The sequence below is a fragment of the Vidua macroura genome, chromosome 1, assembly GCF_024509145.1.
Source record: "Vidua macroura isolate BioBank_ID:100142 chromosome 1, ASM2450914v1, whole genome shotgun sequence".
In the NCBI taxonomy this organism is placed as follows: domain Eukaryota; kingdom Metazoa; phylum Chordata; class Aves; order Passeriformes; family Viduidae; genus Vidua; species Vidua macroura.
Window position 1 is genome coordinate 132974279 of NC_071571.1, and position 26875 is coordinate 133001153.

At 37.0% G+C, this 26875-nt stretch overlaps 1 protein-coding gene across 3 annotated transcripts in view; it reads right to left on the reverse strand.

Moving 5' to 3' along the window:
* The window catches only part of RGS22 (regulator of G protein signaling 22), a 61639-nt gene that overhangs the window by 21079 nt on the left and 13685 nt on the right, over positions 1 to 26875 (reverse strand). For all 3 annotated transcript variants that reach the window (XM_053996143.1, XM_053996153.1, XM_053996134.1), the window contains exons 5-18: positions 24563 to 24648; positions 22483 to 22657; positions 21449 to 21620; positions 20130 to 20393; positions 19779 to 20016; positions 19080 to 19241; positions 18008 to 18179; positions 16267 to 16343; positions 15668 to 15773; positions 13667 to 13792; positions 11991 to 12092; positions 6093 to 6287; positions 1398 to 1490; positions 755 to 903 (exon numbers count right to left, since the gene is read on the reverse strand). In XM_053996143.1, the coding sequence (XP_053852118.1) occupies positions 755 to 903; positions 1398 to 1490; positions 6093 to 6287; positions 11991 to 12092; positions 13667 to 13792; positions 15668 to 15773; positions 16267 to 16343; positions 18008 to 18179; positions 19080 to 19241; positions 19779 to 20016; positions 20130 to 20393; positions 21449 to 21620; positions 22483 to 22657; positions 24563 to 24648 (2117 nt within the window). The remainder of the gene's footprint in view (positions 1 to 754; positions 904 to 1397; positions 1491 to 6092; positions 6288 to 11990; positions 12093 to 13666; positions 13793 to 15667; positions 15774 to 16266; positions 16344 to 18007; positions 18180 to 19079; positions 19242 to 19778; positions 20017 to 20129; positions 20394 to 21448; positions 21621 to 22482; positions 22658 to 24562; positions 24649 to 26875) is intronic.

A 26875-nucleotide genomic window follows, 5' to 3' on the forward strand; every position in this document is an offset into this window, starting at 1 on the left:
CTCTTTCACTACAAAGAGAATCTATGTGATGATAAGCAGAAATTATGATATTGAGTCTTGGCCAGAGGAGTTTTGTGCCAGATGCCCCTTTCTAGGGAGTTTTGAAAAAGCTCACCAATATTCAATATAAAGCTATAGCAGTGCTTGACTAGAAGCAACAGCCAATATACCAAGCATCAACTCACGGGAAGCCCTATTAAAGGAAAAAAGTGACAATTTAAAGACAAAAGGAAAAGTGTCAATTTCTGTTCAGATCTTACTTTTAAAACAAACAAGGCTCACCTTTTCAAAGACCCTGCCTAAGATTGTATCTTCTACAAGCTAGTATTTAAATCTGTTCAGCAAACACAAAACTGTGGTTGCTGTCACACTGTGAGAATAACATGCCTGTTTTCTATTTGTACATTTTTATAATAACCAGCTTTAATTTTTAAAATGTACTAAATTGAATCTGTACTAAAAAAGAGAAAATTTTACTCATTATAGGCTAGTTGTTCTAGTCAGGGGTTTGCCATTAATAAAAGCAGAAACTGAAAGCAGAACTGTAATACAAATATATTTTGACAGGAGGATTTTTACCCCAAACATGTTAAGACAATTCAGTTGTCTGAACAATGCGTCTGTGTGTTTCATAAATATGCAAAAACATTTTTTAAAAGACTAAAATCTGTCAACATTTAGATAGCCAAGATCATTAGCAAATATTTCTTCTGAACTTAGAAACAGGTAAAATAATAATAATGAAGAAACGTACCTAGCAGAATGCTTATTAAGAAAAGCCTGGAACTGTTCTAACTTCTCTTTGTCATGGATCAGGTCAGACAGATTAGGACCTAGCAATTCTTTGGGAGCTTGATGCAAGTGCCGATCTTCTTTGAGAGCCCCTGTGTCAGCAACAGTACTCTGAGGGAAGAAATTATTTGCTTGCATAACTGTTTTTTTCACTTCTGTATTTTGCTCAGTCTAATAATCCTTACATTAGATAACCTATCTTTGTAAAATAGCTTTCTAATCACTAAGAAAATAAACTGAGTTAAGGCTCCAGCTCCTAGTAAGCTTTACTTTTATGTTTGCTTAAACATATCAGTGTCTGCAGGTTCCATAATCAAATAAATCAATGTATACCTGTAATTCACTTGAAATGGAGGCATTTACTCAAGAGTAGGGGCCCAAAACACATTCCACAGACTTTAGGTCTGATGTTGATGGAACTGACAGAAGACCTGTGTATCTAATCAACACAATGGCTGTCAACCAGTCCCCAAAATGAATGGTAAAAATCAGACTATTTGCTTCTCCAAACTAGCATCTGGTCAGCTTTTCATTGCTGATACTCAAAGTGTGAACCCTCTCTGACAGAGAAAGGGTTTGTTTTTGTTAGTAGGTACTTATCTTACCTCATCCTTCTTGGAACTGCTCACTTGATGCAAAGCCTGGAGCTCTCTAAAGTACACGGAGTCCAGCTCTTGAGTTTCTTCCACCAACTCCACCTAATAAAAATAATATCTTGTATCACCCCTACAGTACACATTATAGAAAGATGGAGAACTACATGGGCACTTTGCCTGTGACAGTGTACAGAAAAGCATACATTTGCCAGTAATGAGACTGATGTTTAGAAGACACAAGAAGTCACATTCTTGTAACAAAAAATTCTATCAATAGCTCTGGTAGAACAAACTTTTCCCATCTGTGTAGGATCAGATGCAGATTTCTATTGAATACTACTAAATAACCTAACTATAACTTTGGGCAAATAACTTTGATTTTAAAAATTGCTAAATTTTAATGTGTACATAATATATCATGTATATTGTGCATATATTATATGCTGTATATTGGGTCAGACGTACCTGATTGCCTATACCAGCAAATTTATGTCAAACTGCCACTGAGAAGCAGAAAAACATTTCTTGAAACTGGGACTCTCAATGGGAAATGTCAAGAAGACAGAGTGCCGCAGATTTGGAGAAAGAGAAATTTAAGATGAGAATGATGTTAAAATATCTAAACAATATAGATGAAAGCTTTCTGACTTTAAGTCTTGTCCCCTTTTCTTAAATTATTAACTCTGTGTGATTTGAATTCATGAAGTTGGCATTTTTTAATTAAATTAGAAGCTGTACGCAACTAGTGCAGTTCTTCCTATTATGTACAAACAATCAGTAACTGTGAAAGAGATATTTGGTGACCCTCCTGGCTGACTAAACCATTTCAATGCAGATTTTAGGATATTTAGCAAAATCAACCCAATGCCTTACACTGATCTGCATGCCCATTACAAAGATTAGGGAGCTGTGATTATCTTATACAAGTATTTATGTGCCAGAGAGAGATGAGAATGTTTAGAATAATTTTCATTATACTTTCATCTAAATGTGAATATCACACTAATCACTGTGTTATCTGAATGTCTTCAAGCTCAATGTAACTTTATTCCATTGTTATAAAGTGATTTGGGCTACTCTTTCCCTTAAAAGAAAATATAGTTTAAAATTAAATAGTAAAATAATCATTCAGAACATTTTTCATAAAGTTTAAAGAGAAAGAAGATGGAGGCAGAATGAGAGTCAACAGTAAAAAGAAACTCTCTTGATTTCATGTTTCATTTAAAGTGAAAAAAAAAAAAAGTATATATATATATATATATATATATATATATATATATATATTGAACATGTCCCAAATATACAGTTTTGGACTCACCTAATTCTTGATACAATGTCTTGTTTCATTACGGGCCAAATATGTCCTGATATAGAGTAGAACAAAGGGAAAGAGTAGAGCCAGGGACTGAACGAAATACAAAGCAGACGTTGTCTTTGTGCTTGGGAAGGAGTGTGCCTAACTGTCAGCCTGCACCTAGTACAAAGAGACTCTAGTGCCTCCTAGAACAGGTTGTTTTATGTCTGTGTATTATAACTCTTCCCATACACTTGTATTGTGCAGTTAAAAGGATTTCATTGTTTCTTCGTGCTCGGATTAAGATCTTTGTGTTATTAGAGCACTGAGAAGTCTGCACGTAACCTCACTTGCAAAGTAACACATCCTCCAAACTGAAAGGACAATGGATTATCCTGTGGTTAACTCAAGGAGATATAAACTGACACATGTATTAACTGAAAGGAAAAGTATATCTCTTCAATTCTTACTTTTCACTAGAAGCAGTGAAAATAGAGAGCTCTAAAGCAGACTCCTTTTTATGTAAAACCAATGTATGAGAACTCTTGGCTGTGCTGATGATTTGACTTAGTGAGGACCGGCAATAGACACTAGACAACTCTTACAGATAGTACGCACAGAAAATACACAATTACAAAAGACTAAAACTAGTCTGACAGAAAATACCTAAAATTTCAGATTAATAAAAAGTATCAGTCAATTCCAAGGTGCACTGCAGGTCATAAAGAATTATAGCTGAAATTGTTTAGGAAAAATAATTTATCTGAAAGGTTAGAAAAGATGTTGAAAAGCAAAGAAAATATTTTACAGATGTGTTTGGATTACTATATTTCATTTCACAAAGTTTCTCAAAGTTTCTAAACTTCTAAAGGATATTATGTTATCACAGGATGAGAGGGAAAGTTCCCTTGTGAATTAACTAGAAGGTAGAAAATCAAAACCAAAGAAATAAATAACTTTCATTATGGGGTGGGGTTCCTATTGGAGTCTCACAGGGACCTGCACCGAGGTTGTTTTTTAAACATTCAGAAACTATCTGGAAAAGGAGGTGAGTGAGGAGACAACAAAGTTTGCAAAATGATTCCACGGAGCAAAAAATTAAATTGACTGTGAAAAGCTGCAGGATAGCAGGACACTTTAGCATCTGCGTGATAAAAGGCCAGCTAAATTCAACGATAATAAACATTAAGTCATTCCAGTGAGCTCCAAAATAGGGCTTTCCATTAGTAGTTATTACTTGGGAAGGAAATCTTGGAATCATTGCAGTTGGCTATTAGCTTACATTTTGCAGATCCACTCAAAGTTCACCAGGAGTCAAAAGGCAATTAGAATGATAGGGACAATTAGGAATGGACAAAGAGCACAACAGAAAACATGGTTCTGCCACTGGATAATCCTTAGTGCATCCAGACTTTGATTACTGCTTGCATCTCATCAAAAGAATATAAAATAACACATACAGATAGGGCAATAAGTGCCACAAAGATATGGAACACCTTTTGTAGGAGGAGAGGTCAAAGTGTCTAGAATTCTTGAGTTTCAAGATGATCTAATTGAAGTGGGATATAACAGAAACTTGTAAAAGCATAACAACATTGAGAATAGGACAAGATAATAATTGTTCACTTGTTCCTTGTGATACACAAAACTAGGGCACCAGAAATTATCAGGGAGGCATTTGCAAACAAATCAAGATACGCATTTTTTTTCTCCTATTGCGTGACTAAACCATGAAACCCACTTCTACAGTGAGGCTGAAGATACATCACTCAAGATACATTTTACAGAAAGCTACGGGGAAAAAAATCTCATCAAAGACTATTAAAATCAATATGGATACGACCTCTGTTCCATGAACTTTCTTGGTTGCAAAGTGCTGAAGATGGCTGTATGTCTCTTTTCTGTTCTTATACTCCGTTCTTAAATGTTTAATACTGGCTAGAAGACCATTCTCAACTTTGATTTTAGGTATCAATTCATCTAGTTGTTCTTACATTCATGCATGATATAGAACCAAAAATAGACTGTACTACAAAACTTCTGCAAAAGGAGATTTCAAAATATTTTGCAGGGGGCAATGTGGGAATGCTATTACAAGCCGACAGAAGTATCAGCAGTAAGTGATGATATTTCCTATAAATTGGAGATGCTTCATCTAAGGTCATAGTGAAGAAAAACAGGAACAGGAACTAACTTCCTGCCCTCTCTCTCCTGATTTTCCACTGTAAGTTTCTCCTTCTATATCCAAGAGAGAGATGCTAAAGACTTCAAATTAGAGTCATAGAGTATCCTGAGTTAAAGGGACCTACAAGAATCATTGAGTCAACTCCTGATCCTGCACGGCACCATGTGAGTTACACCATGTGCCCGAGAGCATTGTCCAAGCACTTCTTGTACTCTGTCAGGCTTGGTGCTTGGCCTGGGGAGCCTGCTCCAGTGTCCAGCCACCCTGTGGGTGAAAGAACTTTTCCTAATATCCAACCTAAACCTCCCCTGATACAACTTCGGGCCATTCCCTTGGGTCCTGTGGGCACCACAGAGGAGAGACTGGTGCCTGTAGACCACCTCAGTCTCTTCCTCTCCAGGCTGAACAAGTGGCCTCAGGCCTTGTAGGCTTCCCCCCAAAGCCCTTCACCACCTTCATAGCCCTCCTCTGGACACTTTCCAATAGCTTTGAATGTTTCTCATATTGTGGCATCCAGAAGGAGTTTGACCTACAGCTAGCAACTTGCAGGTAAGTTTACAAAGAACAGAGAGCCACAGTATCCACCGTCATCACCATTTCTTGTTATTTGTCAGAGGCACAGTCAGGATTACAGCCATCTCCTCTCACCTCCATGAGCATGCTCAAATGAGGCTTTCAGAACATTTTGGGATTAGAACTGAATACGCCTCTGGCCCACTTTATCTAAAAAGTGTTTGGGGCAAATACAGCTGAATCACCATATCACATTTCCTCTATGCTAAGCAGTAGCTGCACTTAAATTCTAAGCACCAGAAATACCTACTGTCACTGCACTGACACTCTACAAAACCACCTTTCTATGGGCTTATCATTAAAAATACAGAGTGTTTGTGGGCAATCCATAATAAAAAATTATTTCTGATCAAAGGTATGATTGCAGAAACACGAAACTTCCTGAGTGCAAAGATAAATTTTACCATAGCAAGATGTGGTTCTCCCCAATTCACAGGCCAAGGAGTCTATGATGCCCACACCTTCCTTTCAGATGAGAAGTCTGCTCTCCAAAAGAAGCTCAGCCTATTTCTACATATCAGGATAGAAAGGAGTAAGTAAAACATCTTGTAATACTTCTGTCTTCTGGAGTATAAATACAACAGGGTTGCATATGAATGATCTTGTGATTTTCTTCCCTAAGATTTTTTTCATTATGTCATCCAGATATTACCTTTCTGTAAGTGTATTTGTCTTCTTCCACCATCTTCACCCATGGTTCCAGCAGAACAGTGAGAATATGTTCTTCTGCTGGGTCAAAAAGGTCCTCAAAAGCCGGGTCAATTTTGTGATAAATCGTATTTTTCTTATTCTGATGAAGTCCAGTGTCCATACTGGCAGATGGAGCAATATAAGTTGCATAAAGGAACTACAATAAAACAGAAGAAAACTGTATCTTAGCTGTCATACATTTCAATGGTCACAGACCCTTGAAGGAGAGAATTAATGTATATTTGTCCCCCACTGCCCTACTGTATGTTCGGAACTAGTATTAATCCAAAATTCAGTTACTGACATAATGAATCCCCCTGCCATTTTTACGCTTACTCATTAAAATGGTTAATGCAATTTTCACTTGGATATATTTGCCTGATACGTAGATTCAGATAACCAATTATTACACCAACTGAACTCCTCATGAAGTCACACTCTTGTTTTGCAGAATATGTGCTGAGCCAATTAGTGAAAGCATGTTACTTCTTCTAAGAGAAGTAATTTGTAAATTTGAGGTTAAAATTAATGAAAAATGATACTATTTCATTCTGTGTGGAGGTTCTCTTTGATAATTTTTTGACAATGGTGAAACTCTTATTACTGTACAGAATCCATGCAGGAGATACCACTGCACAGCTAAGGTCTAAGCCCTTACCAAAAAAAGACTCACAACATGCCTCTTATCTGAAGCACAGAGTTTGCCATTCAACATGTACAAGGAGCAGAAAACTGAACCTGGAGGATATTTCCTTCTCTCTAACAGCTCATCCGTGAAGCACAGAGTATTTTTTTTTTAATACAGTCCCCTATGTAAAACTCTTGTTTTCTAAATTTTTTGTTAATGATGCAATGAAAATGAACATAGAAAACTCAGAGTAGAACATTCTTTTTCCCAGGAATATCTCTTGGAAGAGGATATTCCATAATAGCTTTCTAAAACTTCATGATTCTGACTTCAGCTAGAAACTCAAGTAAAAAAAGATGCTGCCAAAATATATTTCATATCCTTATAAATATTTTCTCTTCTTCATATTGTGAAAGCCTAACTATATTTCAAACATACAGTCAGGGACCAGATTAGCAGCACAAATCAGAATTTTTCTCTAGGATAGCACTGACAAGTCCATTTTCACTATTTATTATCACGTAGGTTTGACAATGAAGAACTTGGAATTCTTATCATTCCCATTTTCCCCATTTTGCTAAAATCCAGCTGTAACTAGCAGATGTACAAAGCAATAGAAGAGAAGAAAATAATATGTTTACTCTGTGTTCAAGCAGTAATAAAACACTGGAGTGCTTAGATTTCAAGCACAAGGGGAGAATGTTTGAGTACATTAAATAACTATGTTTCTGTTTGTTTTAAATTAAATGTTGCTTTATTAGACTCTCTTTCAAACAGCAGCAGTAATAGAGTATATCCCCATTATTTTGGACCTTTACAATTTGAAACAAACTCTTTAGATTCTCCTGGTGTTAAGTCACTGGGGAATACAGGGCTACGATGGCTGACATCCATCCCCCAGTTAGCTCTTGTTATGATTACTGTATTTATTATGTATGTAGGATTCTACACTCTTTCCACATGTCTACATTTTCACTGCAAACAAAAATGGTTTGTGCCTGCTGTGCCTATTGTTATCAATGCAGTAACAATATGCAAGGTGTAAGAGAAATAGAACATCCATAGGAAGAGTCTTACCTGAAAGCTAGACCACATTTATCCTAAATAAACCCCTTTCAGTAAATCCCTAAGTACATTTAAATTTAACAGCTTTAATTAGAGTCACAGTGATTTCAAAAGTTGAAAGTTATTTTGAAGAGCCCTAACACTAGGAAAGTTTCAGTTAAATCATGTTAAGTCTGATCCAAAACATTTAATGTATAAAATTAGCCAAATTAGAAGGGCAAGGGCCAATGATATCAAGATGTGGTATCTTTAAAAATAGCCTTTTTAAAAAGGGGTTAACCATTTCAGTTGTCATTAGGACTACATTGCTCTACCTGTTACAACTTACCACACGAGAGATCTGTAAATTAGTAAAAAGCTTCAAAAAGTTGTCCTCAATATTTCAGCACAAATTAACCTGGTTCCTTAAGTAAGTGATCATTTGAGCATAATTTTAAAGAATACAATAAAAACAAACACACCACTAGTTTCTTGGCTCAAATTCTCTTCCCTTATGATTTTGTTAAATTGAGTATATTTGATACTCTTCTTTAGAGATGGCAAAAAATATCAGCCTACCAAGTCAGAAATTGTCCAGACTAAGAAGTGTTGGCCAAAAGCTATTGACAATCTGCTCACATGAGCACTGTTGTAATATATTGCCACATTAGGGAATGTCTTTGTAGGCTGCTCTACCTGCAGAGCTGCTCCCAGGTCTTTATAATTTCATATACATAACCAGAATATAATAAGGACAGATATTTGTATCCAGAACCAATAGTTAGGGCTGGCAATACACATGAAGCAAAAATTTAGAGGTGGTTAAGCTAGCTAGAGGAATGCACTTTTCCAGACTACAAGAACCGGACGCTCAGTGGCGTAATCATGGCCTCTTCATTTGAAGGATGCACATTTACAGTGTCAGAGGATTTAGCATCTTTTTACTTAAATTCTCGTAAGAATCCATTGCAATGGTATTTGACCAAGTAAGTGAATACATGCACTTGCAGCTGGCAGAGAAATGAGTAGTAGCTTTCATCCCTCTGTCCCTTGCATCAGAGTTGAGGTGTATCTATAGACCTGCACAGATTCAATTGCAAGGACTGCAGGATGAACAACTGAGAAGAGTTCTAGACATGACAAAAAAAGAAGAAAAGTGTCTGTTCACAGCCTTCAACACTAGGCAATGCAGTTTGAAAGACACATCTTATAAAAAGTAATAATCATAGCTGCTTTTTATTCCCGTGTCATGGAATTCCTGAGGTTTTCTCATTCTCAGTGGAATACTGAAACCGTTATATTGGTCAATCTCCTAAGGGATGAGCAGGAAAAATTACATTAAATGAACTTACAGGTTAACAAATTCATACAAAAATCGGAAGCATATGACATTAAGTGCATATCAAACTCTCTTGATTCAGTTTTTGTACCTACTGAAAAACACAAGATTTTTTCTACATGCCAGCTATAAATTCTCCTATAAATGTAAATATGTGATGGATGGAACCCAAAACATTATCTGGAAATTTGGTCGGTTTGCATATTGGAATTACTTACAATTGCACAAACCTGATTATACAAAATGCTTAGAAAATTCAGATTAAGACTTTGGCCTCATTTTATGACTTTCCAAATCAGGGATTGTACAGGCCTTGGGTTCTGGTGTGAATTCATCCCCAGATGAGAAGGCTTTGATAAGCAATTTCAGAATGACTGGAGTGAAGCAAGAAATGTGAGAAAGATTTAAGTCCAAGTGCTTTGTACTGCTGCCCAAAGGAATGGATATTGCTCTGATCTAAACGAGCGCCTTGTGCAGCTGCTTGGCAGCATCATATGATGGAAGCATGCAAGGCACTGGCTGGTGTTAAACAGAGAGGCTAAACTGCCTTAACCTCCATCATCACTTCCCACTAACATAAATCTTGTATCTGAATCTGACCCTAAAAGTCCACAGTAAGGAAGACTCCCTTTATCTAAATTGATTATAGCATTAAAATATTGCATTTCCCACAACTGTATTAAATTTTCTAATTCTAAATAACTTTTTAAAAAATTAAACCCCAACATTTTATGTTTCTTTATCGGTTTTATTTTCAATTTTTTTTACACTCGTGTACATATGTTTAGAGTGAATAACTGTGTATGTTCCTGGATGATTACCAGTACTTGTCATTATTCTTATCCATCAGATTTTATTCTCACTGTAGTTTCTTTCTCCAGGTGAATGCATATATATCTTGGAAAGCATTTTCTTACTCTATCATAAAGCTGAGATAGCAATGCCTAACAAATGAAACAATAAGTAGCAGATACACGGCAATCAAGGTTTGTTCTTGTTTCTAACAGGAAGCCAGCAACACACATATGGAACACTCTGTCTCTACATGTCTCTTTCTGTAATAAATAGTAAAATATATATGACAATGTGTCATGTGAGTCTGATTCACATTCTCTTAGGATTATTTGGAGTGACTGTCTTCTTGTGCCAAAGGTGAGTGCAGAATTTGGGAAGGCATCCTTTCCGTAAGTAGACTCTGTAGATTGGTTGCAGCTTGACTCTTTACAGTGTTCCAATGAAAACAAGTATAATTTTTCTGCAGCCTTAAAAGGCAAGCTTGAGAATGATACCAAATGTTGCAGCACATGTGTTGATTTGTTATGTTACATTTCAGCTGTTAGTTATGCTAATGGAACAGTTTCACATATTTAGTTTTGATGTATTTACTTTCATGGCTATGTGTATGTACTGTCTGAAATTGCCTGGTAACACTGATTGTACGATGTTCTGCTGTCACCACCAGGCCAGCACTGGAAATAAGATTAGTAAAAAAGACCTGGGCCTTAAATTTGTAGCCGTGCAACCACTACAAAAAGAATGTAAACTGGTGTGAAATGAAACTAAAATGAAAACCATCAGAGACTATGAGGCAAGCTTTGGCCTGTCATAAAGCACATAGGAAAATGATGACACAGAATAGATATGGTCAGCTTGTGTATCTGCTGTGAGGAGGTCCCCAGCCACACACAGGCATGGACAGATGCAGGAGACAGTCAGGCTTAAGGGGACATTCAGTTGCCCATAGCCTCAGGCCACAGAAAGAACTGGAAGGGAAAACAACTAAATAGGGTAACAGTTCCATTTACAAGACAGCAGAGGGAGGAATCCATGCCTTGGCCTCTGCTTGGAGTTTCTGTACAAATAACACTGATTTAGATGAGAATTCTGGACAAATATGCAAACTTCTCTTATTTTCCCAGTAAAACCTCTAAGAAGGAAAAGAAGACAAATTCAAGAATGTCCAGATGCTCAGGAACATGTCATATAAAGAGATTACTCTCATCTGCCCTCTACAGATACATGTTCCAATGATATGTGAAGTAGTTTTGCTCTTTTACAGTATATATTGAAATATGTGGATAGGATATACTCCGACACAAGGTTTAGAGAGGAAAATTAGACCAAAGGTTGACAAAGTGATTTTAAAAGTTCCTTGTAGTTCCTCTAATGATATCACACTGTTGCCGTTTCTTTCCCTGATGGAATCAATCTATACTGCCTTCAGCACCACTGTGGGCTAAGTGCATGCTCAACTAAAATACTCTGTTATAGGAAATATCAGTTCCACTTAACATTAAATGAGGGTTTAAAGATCTATTTAGGGGGATGACAACCATGGTAAAGATAATAATGATACCCTGACAATCATAAATTTGAACAGGGCTAACAAAGATCAATTTTCATTATTGAGGTCATTATCTGAGGTCTGCACTATGAGATCTGCAATTCTAACCCACACAGGAGATGGAAGGAAAGGTACAGCACAATTAGTTGGTTTAGAAAAAATACTATCTCTGATGTTAACATTAAGCAGACAGTTTCCAAATATGACTCAGTGTAGCAAAGGGGAGTTTAGGTAAACTGAGTATAATAGATAAAACTGGGAACAGGCTGCAGAGCCTGGAAATCAAACTATGCATGTTTAACGTTTGAATCAAGAAATTCCATGGAAACAATCCAAAGAGCTTCTTTTATTGCCCACAACACAGGTTTACTTTGGTGTGGGTTGTCAAGTTTTGGAAACTTTTCTATTTTCTATCTTCTTTTCAGTCTTTACACTGAACAAATGCATTTGTGAAGGGAAAGAATAATTGTATTTTTGAAAGAAAAACACATTTTTTACAACTTACTTGAGCTTGCTGGCATATTTGAAAAGGTTGAAGGGTTTCTTGGTAAAAAAGCTGATGATAAGCCTGCAGGTCAAACCAAAAGTACACACAGTTCTTCCACAACTAGAGATGAAAAATATTGTAGGTTATTGCTACCCAAATATCACAATTTTATAAAAAAATTACTTTCCAATGCAAGTAATTATTTAGCTCCTTAGGGTCATCATAAATCAAGCTCAATTTAAAATGGATTTAATCTTCTGTTGCATACTGGCAGAAGAACAACATATTTCATAGCATCGTCACAGTGATATACCGTCTTTTATTGTATCCTTTATGCATAATTGGCCATTAAAATCGTTAACATTGTAGTTAACATTTGAAGAGCAACCACATTTCAGTGGCATAAAGCCAGTGCTAAAGAAGAGATGCTGATAATGGACATGCAGAGTTTGTGCTATGGCTAAATAGCATTTTGCAGCAAAATCCAAAATAATTAAATACTGTGTACTTGACATATTGTACTGGGATTACCATTACATTTTTATTATATGCATTTCTGGGACACGGAGTCTTGGCCTCATTTCATAAATTCAAACAAACAGCAAAAGATCTTTCAGAAGAAGTCTAGATCTTTCCCCAAGTCCTCCATTTTAATCATGTGTTTATGGGGTTTAGACCTTAAAAATACCCTGAAACCCCCATCACTAACCAATAAAGTATGCATTCCAAAAGGTAGGGGTAGGGAACTTTGTTCCACAAACTGTAGCCTTCCAGACCTAGAACATGAGTGAAATAGGCTTCACAGCTGAAGAGAAAACTTTAAGCAAATAATTTTGAAAGGAGCCTGGCAACTGGAAAGGCTAGAGACACATGGGTGGTTGCCTGTCTCCCAAGGAAAAATAAGTTTCTTTCATTTAGATTTCTTTCAATACACATTTAATATTTTTAGCTGAAGGTATTTAGCTTTGGAAACATTGGATCTTGCCTTCTAGAAGCAAGAGGCATTTCTAGCTACTGCTGCTGGATTCTGGCTTGGGCTAGTGGTGAGACAGATGTCCATCTTGATTGCATTCAAACCTCCCCTAAAGACTCAATTTTTTTGTAAAGCCAATAAACACTAACTCAATATTCATAAATTGTTCCAATTCAATCCTCAATTTACACCAAGCAATGAATGATAGATCTGCTGACTACATAGAAGAAATAGTGTTATGTGTCTCAGAAATACAAGGAGATTCATGGAAGCATAAGAACAATTTAAAAATACTGGAGATTTTGGACATCACTTACCCAAAAAGAAAGAAGAAATCAGATTATCAGGAGTAATAGCACAGCAGATTTCCCATATTTTTAAAAATGGTTTTTGTGGGTTAAGATCTCATTCTCTTCTGCCAAGTTAAAGGTTAATTTTTAAAAACTATTAGCTTTTTTTTTTTTATCCCTGATGGTACAATAAGAATTCCAATAGGTTTGAGACAGTAAGAATCTGACAGCTTGGTTAAGACCTGTCATTAGTTTGCATATATACATGAACAGTTTATTGTTGCTGAGGGATTGAAGTCTCACAAGTAATAATTCATCCAGTCATCAATCTTTCTCCATTTATTTTTTTTTTTTTAGTCTGGCTGCCCTCTATAACTTGGCATTCAGTCAACTGTGGACTAAATTATCACAGAGTAAGAAAATATTCATACCTTATTCCCTGACTTCTCACAGAATTGTGTGAAGTAGTAGCCTGCTCTGTTCTCCAAATAAAGAGACTGCAGCATGCTTTCAATTCCTGATCCCCTGAAGACAACACTGCCAGCAACACTTTTTCCCTGGACAAATAAAACATAGTTATACAGCAAGGAATAACAGGCTCTCATTATTTTCAAATGTCACTACATTGCAATGGAGGGCCATGAAGTGTGTTCAATTAGTATCTTCATCCCAAGGAAGTAGACTCCATTTTCTACTACATATGCAATTGATCATGGCCCTCCACACCATTTTCCCACTAGATATTCACAGCCAATGGAATAAATCTGATGACTGAAGACATGCAGAGAAGCTAAGTGATCATAGCACCCCTGAGGTGGTTCCTCAATACTTAAAACAGAAAAAGAAACCTGGCCTTAATTCTGTCATTAAGTCTTTAGCTCTGGGGAATTCCAGTGATACTCAACGACATCAGTTAGCTGTCAAGGGTTGTCTCAGCACAGGCTACTGTGTTTTGAATTAAGAGAAGTTAAGAAGTAGTTATTTGGTCAAAATTCAAAATATTTAACTATTATGGAACAAAAGATATGTCTTCTGGGGTTACACCACTGACATGAGCAACAAAATCATGAGCAATTGAGCGAGCTAGGAATCCATGCTCATTACCACAGCTAGCTCTTAGAGCATTTGAGGAAGAATATATCCATTTTGTCAATGCTCACAGAGAAGCCAGAAGAGGTTTCTGTAAGTAAATTAGCTTCTGATGATCACAAGAGAGAAATTATGGCTGATTTGCTGTCTCTGATAGCAGAAGTGGAAGCAGATTAGTGTGGTGGCTGGCTTCTCTCCAAATAGTAACAACGATGGAGAAGGGCAGGAGGAAACTAGACTTTTGAAGCAGAGTAGGAAGATCTCCCTCCCCAGTATGAAGTTAAGCTATGATTCCCAGCATTCCCCTTTGCATTGTATTTGTGATGGCAAATTGTGAGGTCTTGACTGTAGGTTCCAGTCTAACCAGTGTAAATGTATATTTTCTTCTGTCAGTAAGAGGAAAATTGCATATGATGTATAAAAACTAATAGTTCATGGTGTGAACTTTTGCTGAATATACATTCCTAACTGCAAATATCCCACAATTGCAAAGACTAACCTTTTTTTTCTGTCAAAAACAACAAAGTAAAATGATTGCAGTGAAGTAATAAATAACGTGTGATTTTGAAGTGCAAAATCAAACAAGAAGATTGTGCTCAAGTGCTCAGCAAACCCCATGCACATGTGAGTAGGCCCAGATTTCTTAACTTTTTTTCCTTCACTTATAAGGCTGTGAGTATCAATACCTCCATGAAAGAGCAGGCTGTTTTGAGACCATTCCACAAACAAGAAAGGTTTTGGATCTATTTTAGATTGCGAGATGTTGACATCTCATATGTTTGATTTGTCAGCATTTTAACAGTTATTGAGAAAAGGCTCATCTGTGCAGCCTGTCTCTCCTGAGATTTGCTCAACTGAAGACCTGCTTAGCAGGCAATAATTCAACAAAGAAAAGAATGAAGTGCACAAGCAATAAAGAGGGAGTGTACAAATGAACCATTTTCCTCTATGAATGTTATAATTTTAATGACTTTCTAAGGCAGATTAAGTTTTCACTGAAAGTGAAAGTAAGTCTGATAGGCAATGATTTTCTTTCCTAGGCAATGATTCCACTGAAGCATTTATCCAGAGAGTTTTCCATCATAGCCTACTGAACACATGGTTACTCTGGAGAAGATCAACACTTTCTAGTGAAAATAAATCTCTGTGTGTGCCATGATTTCCTATCCAATAGGTGACAGATACAACAGAGAAAATGCTGATATTCTAATGATACCTCTTCATAAAGCATTGACATTCATAAAATTAAACCAAGTTCTCCCCGTTATCGACTGCTTCATACTGCAGAATAAAGTGTTTTAACCCATGATTCAAGACAACTAATATTTGCAAGCCATACTTACGTGGAGAAGCTCAGCATAGGTGTACTTTCTATGACCCTGGTATTCTGAGTCTTTGGTCCCATCCAGAGCTAAGCTATGAATCATGTCTGTGCTCACTGACATTGGCCTGGATCACAAACAAAAAAATTTTCAATATATATTTAAGAAAAATCTCGGGCTGCTTATAGAATAAATAAATAAGAAGGGGCAAAAAACTGGTGTAATGATACAGTGAATAGTAGAAGAAAAAGTACATGGAGTTTAAATTTACAATTTAAAAATTTGCCCTGTGGAAATTACTGGCATAGCACGACTCTGAGGGTTAGCATTTGAGACCAGTTAAAAGAATATGAATGTATAGAGTATCAACTATTATATAAGAGAAAACACTTGCATTTGGGGAAATAAACTTTTTTGTGTTGTAGCATAAACAAGCAAGAAACTGATCAGCCAGGGAGGAATTCTACATGCAAACAATCTGTACCATAACTGTACTTCACTAAGCAGATAATGGTATTAAATAAAAGTATTAATGAAAACAGTAGAATCTCAAATACTTTCATAAATGTTTGAGGCATATTGCTGTGCAGATAAGATACACAAGGGACTTCAGTACTTACCACATTCTACTGCTAGAAGTATCATCCCTTTGGAGAATCTGACTCCCTGTGAGAGTAGGTGGCAATCTTGATGATCTCTTCAAAGAGAAATTTGGTTTAGATAGTTTTAATAAACTTGTTGGTGCTTTTGTTCTACTTTTGTAAAAGACATTACAGAAAAATAAGGAAATTCTGATTATTTTTCCACCTTTGTGTTTTCTAACATGTTCTCATTGACTGGTCAGAAACAGTCAAGGGTTTCCAGGAGTATTCTTCCTTGTCAATCTCAATATGTAAAATGGCAAGTTGCAAAAATTTCTGAATATTTTTCAAGAATTTTCAGCATACCTTAATAACCACTACAGCTTAGAAAATGCATTTTTAACAGGTGGAAACATGCTACAAGCACATTGTGCAGAACTACAGAGGATGTCAGGTGAAGAGCATGTGAACATGTTTTGTGAAACTTTAGGAAGATTATCTTAAGTCAGCTCACTGTAAGAGAGATACAATCACTCAGACTGGGAGAGAAAGAGGTCATTCTGCCACACCATCATTTATTATTTTGAAAAAAATCACGCTCTGACCTTTTGGAGATGCCAACTGCATTCAGAGTGCCCTCAGAAATTCACCCAGAGCTGCTGCTTTTTCTAAGCTCTTGCAAGCACAGTGTAATTAGAAGCCTCAAAAGTCCAAATTAATCATAGGAAAAAAAAATATAAGAGCAAGAAATGGGCCATCTGGTGACTCTGTGATGTTCATGGTACCAGGTCCTAATTTGTGTCAAATTCAATAGGGACTGGAAAACCTACAAGTCTGCCTGACCTACAGCTAGTCCTGGCTCATTAGCACACCTTGTGAACTGGTCACTGTAAGACACAGGTGCTTCTTGCTCCCATTTCTGCCATGATCAACAGGAACACGGCTTCTGAATCCAGTTTATTCTAAACAGGAAATCTGTCCCACTGTTTTCCTCCATTATCTCCACAAATCAAATTTCAAAGGAAGTGACTGTAGCCCCAAACTATCCAACCTAAAGTAACAGAGGTGTGTGTGACAAATCAGTGCCTGACAAATCTGTGGCATATAGTTCTTGATACTGGAACCACAGTTTCAATCCACATTCTCCAAGTACCACGTATCCTGAGGCTTAACACTGTATTGATGAAAACCTGTAGTTTTTATTACAGTTACTTCTCACACTCAGGCTTTCAAGGAAGAAAAGAGACAAAACTGAACTGGCCACCTGAAAGCTACAAACTGTGAAAAGGTCTGTTGAGTTGCTCACAACCCTCTGTAGAAAGCAAAAAACCATGTGTAGCTGATTGAAGGGCTGTAGTGAAATGAGCAGATGTAGAAAATGAGCAGAATTCTGCCTTTTTTACAGACATGAGGAAAAGATCCAGGTTAACTGCAGTGAAGTTGTAAGAATTATTCTGGATTAAGACAAGGCTGAGTGGTGAAGCTGCATTGCTAGAGACTTGATTTTGCAGTTCTGAGAACTTCCAGCTAAAACACTTATCCAAAGGACTTAGGAAATTGCCAGAGTGTAACTGAGAAGATAATTTGACTCAATTTATAGCAACTTTTTGCATGAAGTATAATGAAATTTTATTGCATTTTTATATGTAACCATCTTCAATATACCAGCTTGCTAAATGTTTCCTAAAAGACCTTGTTCTTGTTCCATTGAATTCAAGGAGTTTTGTCATTATTTTTGACAGGAAAAAGATTTGTTTTCCAATGTTGTGATCCTACTTACCTGAAGAAGGGAAGGTGGTATGTCAGACTTTTGGGTCAATGGCAACAATGATACAATTTGTGGGAAAGGATCAACGTCCACTCTTGGTCTCTCTTGATATGTGTGCCAGAACTTCAGTTTTGCACTGGCAGCATCAATTGCTGTTGAATGAGTGACACAAAATCTGGGACCCCTAGGGAGAAAAAAGCTAATAAGTATAACTTTACAAAGTAATGAAACACTGGGCTACTTGGCTTCATTTTTTTTTTTCCAGTGACGTTGTTTACTGTACCAAGATATGGTGCTATATGCATCTAGGATTAAAAATCAGTTAGTGTCAAAGGTATGTTTAGATACTGCATGCTTCCAAATCTAAAACCAAACTACACATAAGTAAACTTAGGCTGCAAATTCTGCACCATTACAAACAGTTGCCCTTCCATCAGTCTACAGGAAGGTATGCTCCATCCATCCTACAGCAAAGCATAGGAAAGGATTGTAGGCCAGGACAGAGACCACAAGTCATGTGAGGATCCACAATTCCATGTTTATGCCTGGAATTTGATGAACCCCTTTGGGGACGAGAGAACACCTTCAAAAATTTAGCTCATATTTTGGAAATAGGTAAGATTTTATATCCTCACTTAAGCTGTCGATATGTAAAAGGCATTTTGTGTGACAGGCATTGAACAGTAAAGTCTCAGCTTAAATCCCATGAAGGTATATACACAGAGCATCCTCAGAATTTGGGAAGGGTAGTATGGGGAACAGGTTAGGACAGAATTAACCTCCTGTGCCTGGAGGCATTTTCCTGTCCTGCAGACTAAACTTTAATTGAACATTACCCAAGGCAGAGATCCACAAAGCAGCTCAGATTCTCTGGTAGAAAAATGACAAGGGCTTATTAAGGCAGATCTACCAGGCTTCTCAGCAGATTGTAGTTTAGGCTCAGTCAAAAATTAATGTGCTAGTACTTACAGTGACATTGCTTCTAATAATTGCAATGGGTAAGTGACATGAAATAATAGGCTTATCAAAGAAAATGGACATTTATTAAACAATAGAATTTTATTTCACATCCATTTTTTCATACCAGTAAAGAAGAAGTGGTTTCACTACTTCAGGCTGAATCTGTCTTAAATGCATTATATTCCACTGATCTCCATGCAGTAGCTCAAGTCTGAGCAACACTTCTGAACTGAGGAAATAGTCTCCACTGCTCAGCAGGTACAGTTTTTTCATCTTACTGAGTTGCCTGCAGTCAACAAAAATAATCACATAAGCATGTATCAAATACTGTACAGAACTGACTACAGTTTATCCTACTGCTTAAACTGCTGCCATGCAACATGTTTTTAATTGCAAGTGGCAGAAGCCAAAATATTTTTCCACAAATTAGAGACAGGTTGTGTATAAGACAAAATGTATAGTGCTGTAGAATAGACTATCTGAATACAGCAGGATCTTCCTTAAAGGAGTTTGTCACACTGATGTCCTACTTGTGAATTTAATTTGTTTAGTTTTTTTTCTGTTGCTATCTGTTTTCCAAATATCTTTCTATCACAGCCTTAATAATATGATTCTGACTTCATGTAAGCCTTGCAAACATGACTCTGCAAAAAGAGTTTTATCAGCTTCAGCAGAGTCATTCCAAACCTTGCCAGGACACACATTTAATTGTGTCTGTTTATTCAGACATTACAATTTACTCTGAAATCTCAAAACAGGCATTGATCTATCCAAGTTACAAGTATTAAAGCAATGGGAGTAACTGTTAAATAACAGAAAGTACCTTTGTTGCCTTGTAGTGTTCTTAAGAGCCTTTAGTCTTTCAATATCCATCCAGAGCCACCAGTACCTCTCCCCAAGTGTTCCTTTAATGAACTTCTTGAATCTTTCAAACTCATGTCTGTTGCCAGTGTCATATGTCCCATGACTAATACACCAGGCAGCCCTGCTGTCTGGCCCAACACTTTCAGAACTTGGACTTAAGCTTCCTTGTTTTCTTACACCTTCCTTGGAGTCCAAGGCTGTAAGTGGAGAAGAACTTTGGTTAAAGAGTGACTGCAGTACCATGAGCAAATTCATTATTTGCTAACTTGTGTATAAACACTTCAGGCTGTTTTGTGGAACTTCACATTACTTTCAATGTCAGCAGCTGGCTGGAGGGTCAGCTCTGAAATGGGTTCCTTCACTGAAATTTGAGAGGACGCTGGTGTGAATTCTTCAGCTGTCTGAAAAGTTGTGCTTCCCTGCTCATCTTCTTCTTTTGCTGCACTGTGCCATTTTGGGTCTAGATAAACTCTTGAATGCGTGTGAGAAGGAACTTCAGCAATGGCCACAGAGCAGCCCTCCTCAGCCTTTCTGGATCTCTCACTGCTAACATCGGCTTTTGCAGATGCTGTCCCTGAAGGGGAAAGGAAACTCTGTTTGTGGCATTCCTTAGACAGGTAACCTGCTTCTTTGTCTAACTTGTCATTCCTTTCAACTTCCTCTGAAAATAAGCCACATCTAACCACTGCTGGCCACTGTCACAGACACTTGGATTAGGAATGTGGCAGAGATTCCCTGCTATGCAATTACATAATTTCCTAACTATATGTGGCAAAATATGTTGATATTAACATAAAAATCACTGTGATTTAAAATATATTTTCTTAATTCTGACCTATTTCACTTGTTTTCACTTGACGAGGAAAAATCACAGCCCCTTGACACAGGGCTGTGAAATGAAACATGGAGATCATTTCTCAGGACCTGAGGCAATTAGGGAGAGAGACACATCTCTGAGAATGGAGAGAGAGCAAGTTCATAACATATAAGCTGAGGCTTCTCTTCCTCTTGCTACTGTGTAAAAAGCAGAAGCAAGGCTGTGCAATAAGGTATATGTCCATATGTGCATCTGTATTTTCTCCCCCAGAACCTCTGGAACTTGCCAAACAATTTCAAATAAATTTGAAGATAGACAGGAATCCAAATGATTACATCTTACAAGATTCATAAAAATTGGCAGCCAAAAGACTTTTAAGTGCCCAACATAAATACCCTAAGAAGATGGCTGAAACGCATAATATGCTATCAAACACCCAAAGAGTCCAGACAAGAAAGTCTTTCAAAACACATTAATGCCTCTCCCCCAAAAAAACCCAGAACAACTCAACTGAAACGTACCGATTTCTATGAGACAGAAAAGTGTAAGAAAAGAAACTACTACTATCACAAAATTACTCGGCAACTAGCTCAAACTTTCACTTAATGTTGTAGCTATGAAAAGAAACAAATGCCTGTCTGAAGCCTCGGATGCCATGTGATACCCAGAAGGTAACAAGTGGAGTTAGCAACAATTCCTTAGAAGGCCTTTCTTTTCCAGCTAGTCTGAGCTGTGTTTCAAACCACAGGGTTATGTAACCCCTGTTAACCCTTGTTAGTTAACCACAGGGTTAAGTAACCCTTGTTACTTACCCAGAAGGGGACCTTTTCCAGGTAATGATTCATTTCCTTTATGCTGCCCTGGCAAATGCTGAGTATCTTGAATTTTACTAGAAGCTACAGGATGCGTATACGAATCTGTAGTTTTCACAGAATTACCTTGTTTTGCCAAGGTAAACCAATCCTTTACCTGAGAAACTGTAGCCTAGGAGAAGAAGTTTCATAGAACAATTAAAATTTCTCTGTTTATTGAAGTATTTCTGAGAACCACAGCTTACTGTCCATAGGAGTTCTGTGCAGTCTGTTTGTGTAGATTTCTGTATGGATAGTTCGCAATGCAGAGAGCTGTATGACAGTAGCTGAGCATACTCATATGAGTTGAGCTTCTGTTTAAATTGTATTACTGTGGTATTCACATACCCTCTGAACAGAGAGAGACTTAGCTTTCTCAGGATTTCTCCTGAGAGAAGCTGTGAGAGAAGCAAAGAAAAGAAAATCAAAACAATCCTTATCTCATTCGCTGTGCCTGTGTTTGTGCCCATGTGGAATGTGATATGGAGATTCTTTACCCAACGTGATTGCTTGATTGGATTCTGGTGATGGTGTTTTGGATTCATTGAGCAATTGGATCCACGTGTGTCAGGACTCTCAGGAGAGAGTCAAGCATTTTCTAGTTAGGTAGTTAGTGATAGTTCTTGTTAGTGTGATACAGTGTAATAAAGTTACAGTATAATATAGCATAATAAAGTAATTAATTAGCCTTCTGAAATCATTGGAGTTCAGACATCATTCTTCCCCTGTCAGGGATCATCGCATTCTATATATTACAACTCATCAACATTCTTCTATAATACAAAAAACTTTGAATATAAAAGCTATTTAGAGAATCAGAGAAAACAGTTTAGGTTAAAAGAGACCTTAAAGATCATCTATTTCCAACCCCCTGGCACTAGACTACATTATTCAAGAGTCAGTTGTCCCATTAGGTTGCGACCCCAGTTACAATAATTCTACCCAATTCATTCAATCTATCTTGATGCTACACCCACTAAATATGTTTATTTTACCTCGCCAAGTGATACATAGAACTCCTTCATAGTCAATGAAGTCAGTGAAGAGTCATCCTCCTCAGGAGGGGGAGAACTTGGGCTTTGCCTCCTTATCCAGGGAGAGTAGTCACTATCTATAATGAAATTAATGCCAGTCTTGCTCCATTCTACCTGTGATATCAATTTAGCTAATCTGAAATTAAATGTTGAGACAAGAAAATAATTAATTTTAGCTTTTAATCAGAGAAATGGTTGATTTCCCCACAGAACTGGCAATTTTAAAAAATTGTCTATCTAAAAAAAATGGCTACAGAGAACTTAATGATCTGCTTTTTTCATAGAATAATGGAATTATAGAATATCCTGTTTTGGAAGGGACCCACTGAGTCCAGCTAGGTATAATTTCAGTCTTCACCTGCTGTCACATCTGTAAATGCCAGTACTGCCACTACACAGCTCACCAGCACACAGATAGTGCCCTGCTTGTATTACCAAGCTTTAACAGTAAAAAATCGCTTCTTTCAGGATGATTTTGCATGTGTCTCTGCAGTTCCAAGCCCTGCCAAGATTCCCTTGAACATTTTGTTCACTAAAATTGAATTAGTCTCCCAGATTGCAGAAGCCCTGTATCACTAGCAGATACTACACCTCTGGTTCCTGACAGAAGCAATCTTCCAGCAGGACTGCCACAGCACTGATGGAACTTGCAGCTGGTAACAAGATAGCTGGCACTCTTGTGTTCAGCAGGCTGCTCTATGGGGATTCCATAGTACTGAACAATTATCCAGTGCTACTTTGTGTTGGTGTGAACCTCACAGTGTTCAGGAAAGGCAGTCTTAGAACCACATGACATCAGTGAGAATGCTCTGGCCCCAAGAACTGGGCAGAACTTAGTTAAGTTAGAAAGAAGTACAAAGCCAACCAAGTCACATGTGAAGGGAAGATGAAGCCTACGCTAGAGGCTACAACCAAGTGAATGGTCAGTTTTATTTGTACCCACTACTGGAGATCAAATAGGATTTATTTCTAGGGTTAGGGTGTCTTCATCTTTAAACACAATCTTTTAGCATCTGAACTTATCTTGATTCTGATTTAGGAAAGCAGATAGAACTACGGATGTCAGTTGAAATTAGATACATGCTTAAATTTGGTTTTATGCAATTCTCTTGGTAATTCTTCTTGATCAGTTTGTTATAGCGGAAGATCAAAGTTATTGTTTCATGAGGCCCAGATAAGGGTAAAGCAGGCTGTTAACAAAGGTATAATTCAGCACTCTCACAGTTTGCATGTTCTTTGCACACTTTTCCCCTTTGAACTTAAGTACAGTCTCCAGGTTATCGAAAACAAAAAATGTTTTAAAATTTTTAACTATAGAAGTCTATACCCCAGTAACCACTCTGCCATTACAATCAGCAAATGTGAATTTTGTGAACCATACTTCCAGGCAGCCTCTCCTTTTGGACCCCTAAAACATGCTACAATCATCTGCATCTAGACACAGCCTTAAGGGATATAGAGGTAGGTCCTTCCAAAAATGCACACTAGATCTCCTAAACATCTGCTGAATGGGCATCTCCATCTGAATGGACATTTTTCCATCTTCCAGTGGAAAAACACTGCAAGATTGTGACAGTAAATCATCCAGCTATGCCATGGCATCCCACAGAGAACTTTACTAAACTCTGACAGAGGCCCCAAAGACACAAAATTAATAATTGAAATTAAAAAAACACTTGCTGTTTTTTTCCAAATTAATTTCATAGACTTGTAACTTCTACTTATATGGCTTACATATTGATTAGCAAAAGATGCATTGCTACCATGACATCTCTGAGGAACAGAGATTTGGAAATTAGTAAATCCCATTCTTACTCTCTTTGTAATGGTGTAGTATAGAATGTAATTCATGGTCAAGGAAAATTACAGCATGATTAATGAAAAATGTCACTAACTTTATCCAGGTCACTAAAATATTACAATAAAGAAAACAGGACAAGTGGAAGGTAAAACCACTTTAAGAATACTACCAAGATTAATTAAATGAAAGAGGAAAATATACAAATTTATAACTGAAAGACAGCATAAAATATTGCAATACCTGTATTCAAAGTAACAGTCACTTTCTAGAAATGCTGGAAGCCTTTCTTTCTTAATCCACTCAATTGCTTGTTCTTGATCGAGTTGCTATTAAAAAAGAAATGCCAAATTTTTGCAGTATTCTTGACTTTCTTGACTTATTTGCCACATAACTGATTCTCTACATCCCCCTTCTACAGAAGCCTTGTCTCAGGAAAACAAATACAGAGTGAACATCATCTTTATGCTGGAACAAGTACTTTCCTATTAAAAGCTAAAAAGGTCTAAACCTGATTTCACCTATCAATAGTTCAACTTTTGTAACAAATAATGAGTGTTTTTTCTTCTGAAATAATGTGTGTATGAATCATTCTTTTACTGTACAATTTCAAATGCAAATTAGATGCACAAAAAATTTTCTGCAATAGGAAACTGCTACTTTCTGACTTTAACACATTTTATAAATAATAGCTATTATTTTTCCTCAAGAATTTGAAGAGTAAGGAACCTTAAATTAAGTTATATTTTCAGAATGAGAAAACTGTGGATATTAAAACCAAAATCAATCAAATAGAAATCCAGTTAGTTACCACCTCTCATGCATTTATGTTGGATCACTGCATAACTGCATTGTACACAGTAATTCTCATAGTGGAAACCCACGTGTGTTATGACCTGGGGCCACAAGAAACTTCTGCTCAGACAGTCTAAGCCTCAGTGCCTCGTTGAAGCAGAAAGAGAAGTGCCTCCAAGGAGTAGTTTGGGGATTGAAAGGGAAATGTTGAGCAGCAAGTTACACAGAGACAGCTAGTTCCAATGAAGTAAGAGAAAGATCTCTGACTATGGCCACAACGATCCATACAAGGGAAGCCATACTTGCTTCCCTTAGAAATTACATACAGCCCTTCCTAGTATTTTTTTTAATAGTGTACTTTTTCCACTCGTAGGGGATGATCTATTTTATTAATCTGAGGTGCATTTTTCCTTTTACTGAAGTGAGACTAATTATTTTGAAGAATGCAGTAACTACCCTTGTCCATAAAAACAGGTGAAGTTTGGGCAAGGATGGATACTACTTGTTATATCAGGTAATCAGTTTATGTAGATCACAGCTTGAATTTTCTTTCCATGAGCTAATATTCCGTTCAGGGCAAGGGTTATTTCTGCCTCATACGTATCTGTAGGGGATTAAAAAAAATCTGAATTACTCAGAAAGTGGGTGGTTTCATTTAGAGAGAAGAAAATATTTCAAAATATGGAAAGCTTATGTTGGCAGTGGCTCATACAATGTAATTTGTGGAGATGGAGACTAATTACTCCCAACCACACAGTGTATGCTTCTTCTTGGCAAAGATTGACAAGATTTTTTGAAATACAGAAGATAGTTTCTTTATTTTGGCATTTAATATTTATGCATTTACTGACTTACAGCCCAGTTTTTTATCTGAATGATTCATAACATACTCACGTCTGTACATGGCTGGTACACAAAATTATATGTCATATCAGAAGGAAATTTTTTTTATTCTTTCCCCATCTCCAGAGAAAGATGCTACATTTAATCTGATGGGGTTTGTGACCTTGGTTAGTTTTCTTACCCAATCAGCCTTAGACCTTGCTAGGGCCCAATCCAGGAAAGCTTTTAGCATGTGTTTAAGTTTAAGGACGTGTTTAACTTTCCTTGATTAAAGTTAAAAACATACTTAAGTGCTTTGCTGAACTGGGGTTTCTCTGAAGTAAGGTATATGGGATGCCAGCCAGTTTCTTTCCATAGTTATGATCGATTCTACATTAAGTCCACAGATTTTTTTCTCAAAGTATTTCACATCATTGATATTGACTATTGACTATATTGACTATACTTCTATATCAATGATTTGCAAACGTGCAAACACACATGAATGCTTACCTGTAAATTTGTAACAATCTGAGAGAGAAGTAAAATAAAGAGAAAAATACAACTGCATGTATTTCTTAGCCAAGATGTGCTTAAATTCAGGCCATAGCCTGAAAGGCCTACTAGGATTTTCCAGTCATAACTCCTTTTCATAAGTAACCTGCCAATGATGATCACTCAAGGTGACTGTTTGCAGTAACTATCTGGGGCAAGCTGTTTCACAGGCCATTTTGTTCCAGCTCAGACTTGAGATGCCAAACTGAACTGGATGAGGCATCTATGTTGCCCATCAAGTAAAGGAGGAATCTAAAGTAAGAAATATCACCCTTTTGCCCCAAAAGAAGAAAGGTACTAAGGCATATTGTTCCTCAAAAGGCTATAATGCTTCCCATCTATGGAAAATATCCCAGGGAAAGAAATGGAATCTTAAATAATACT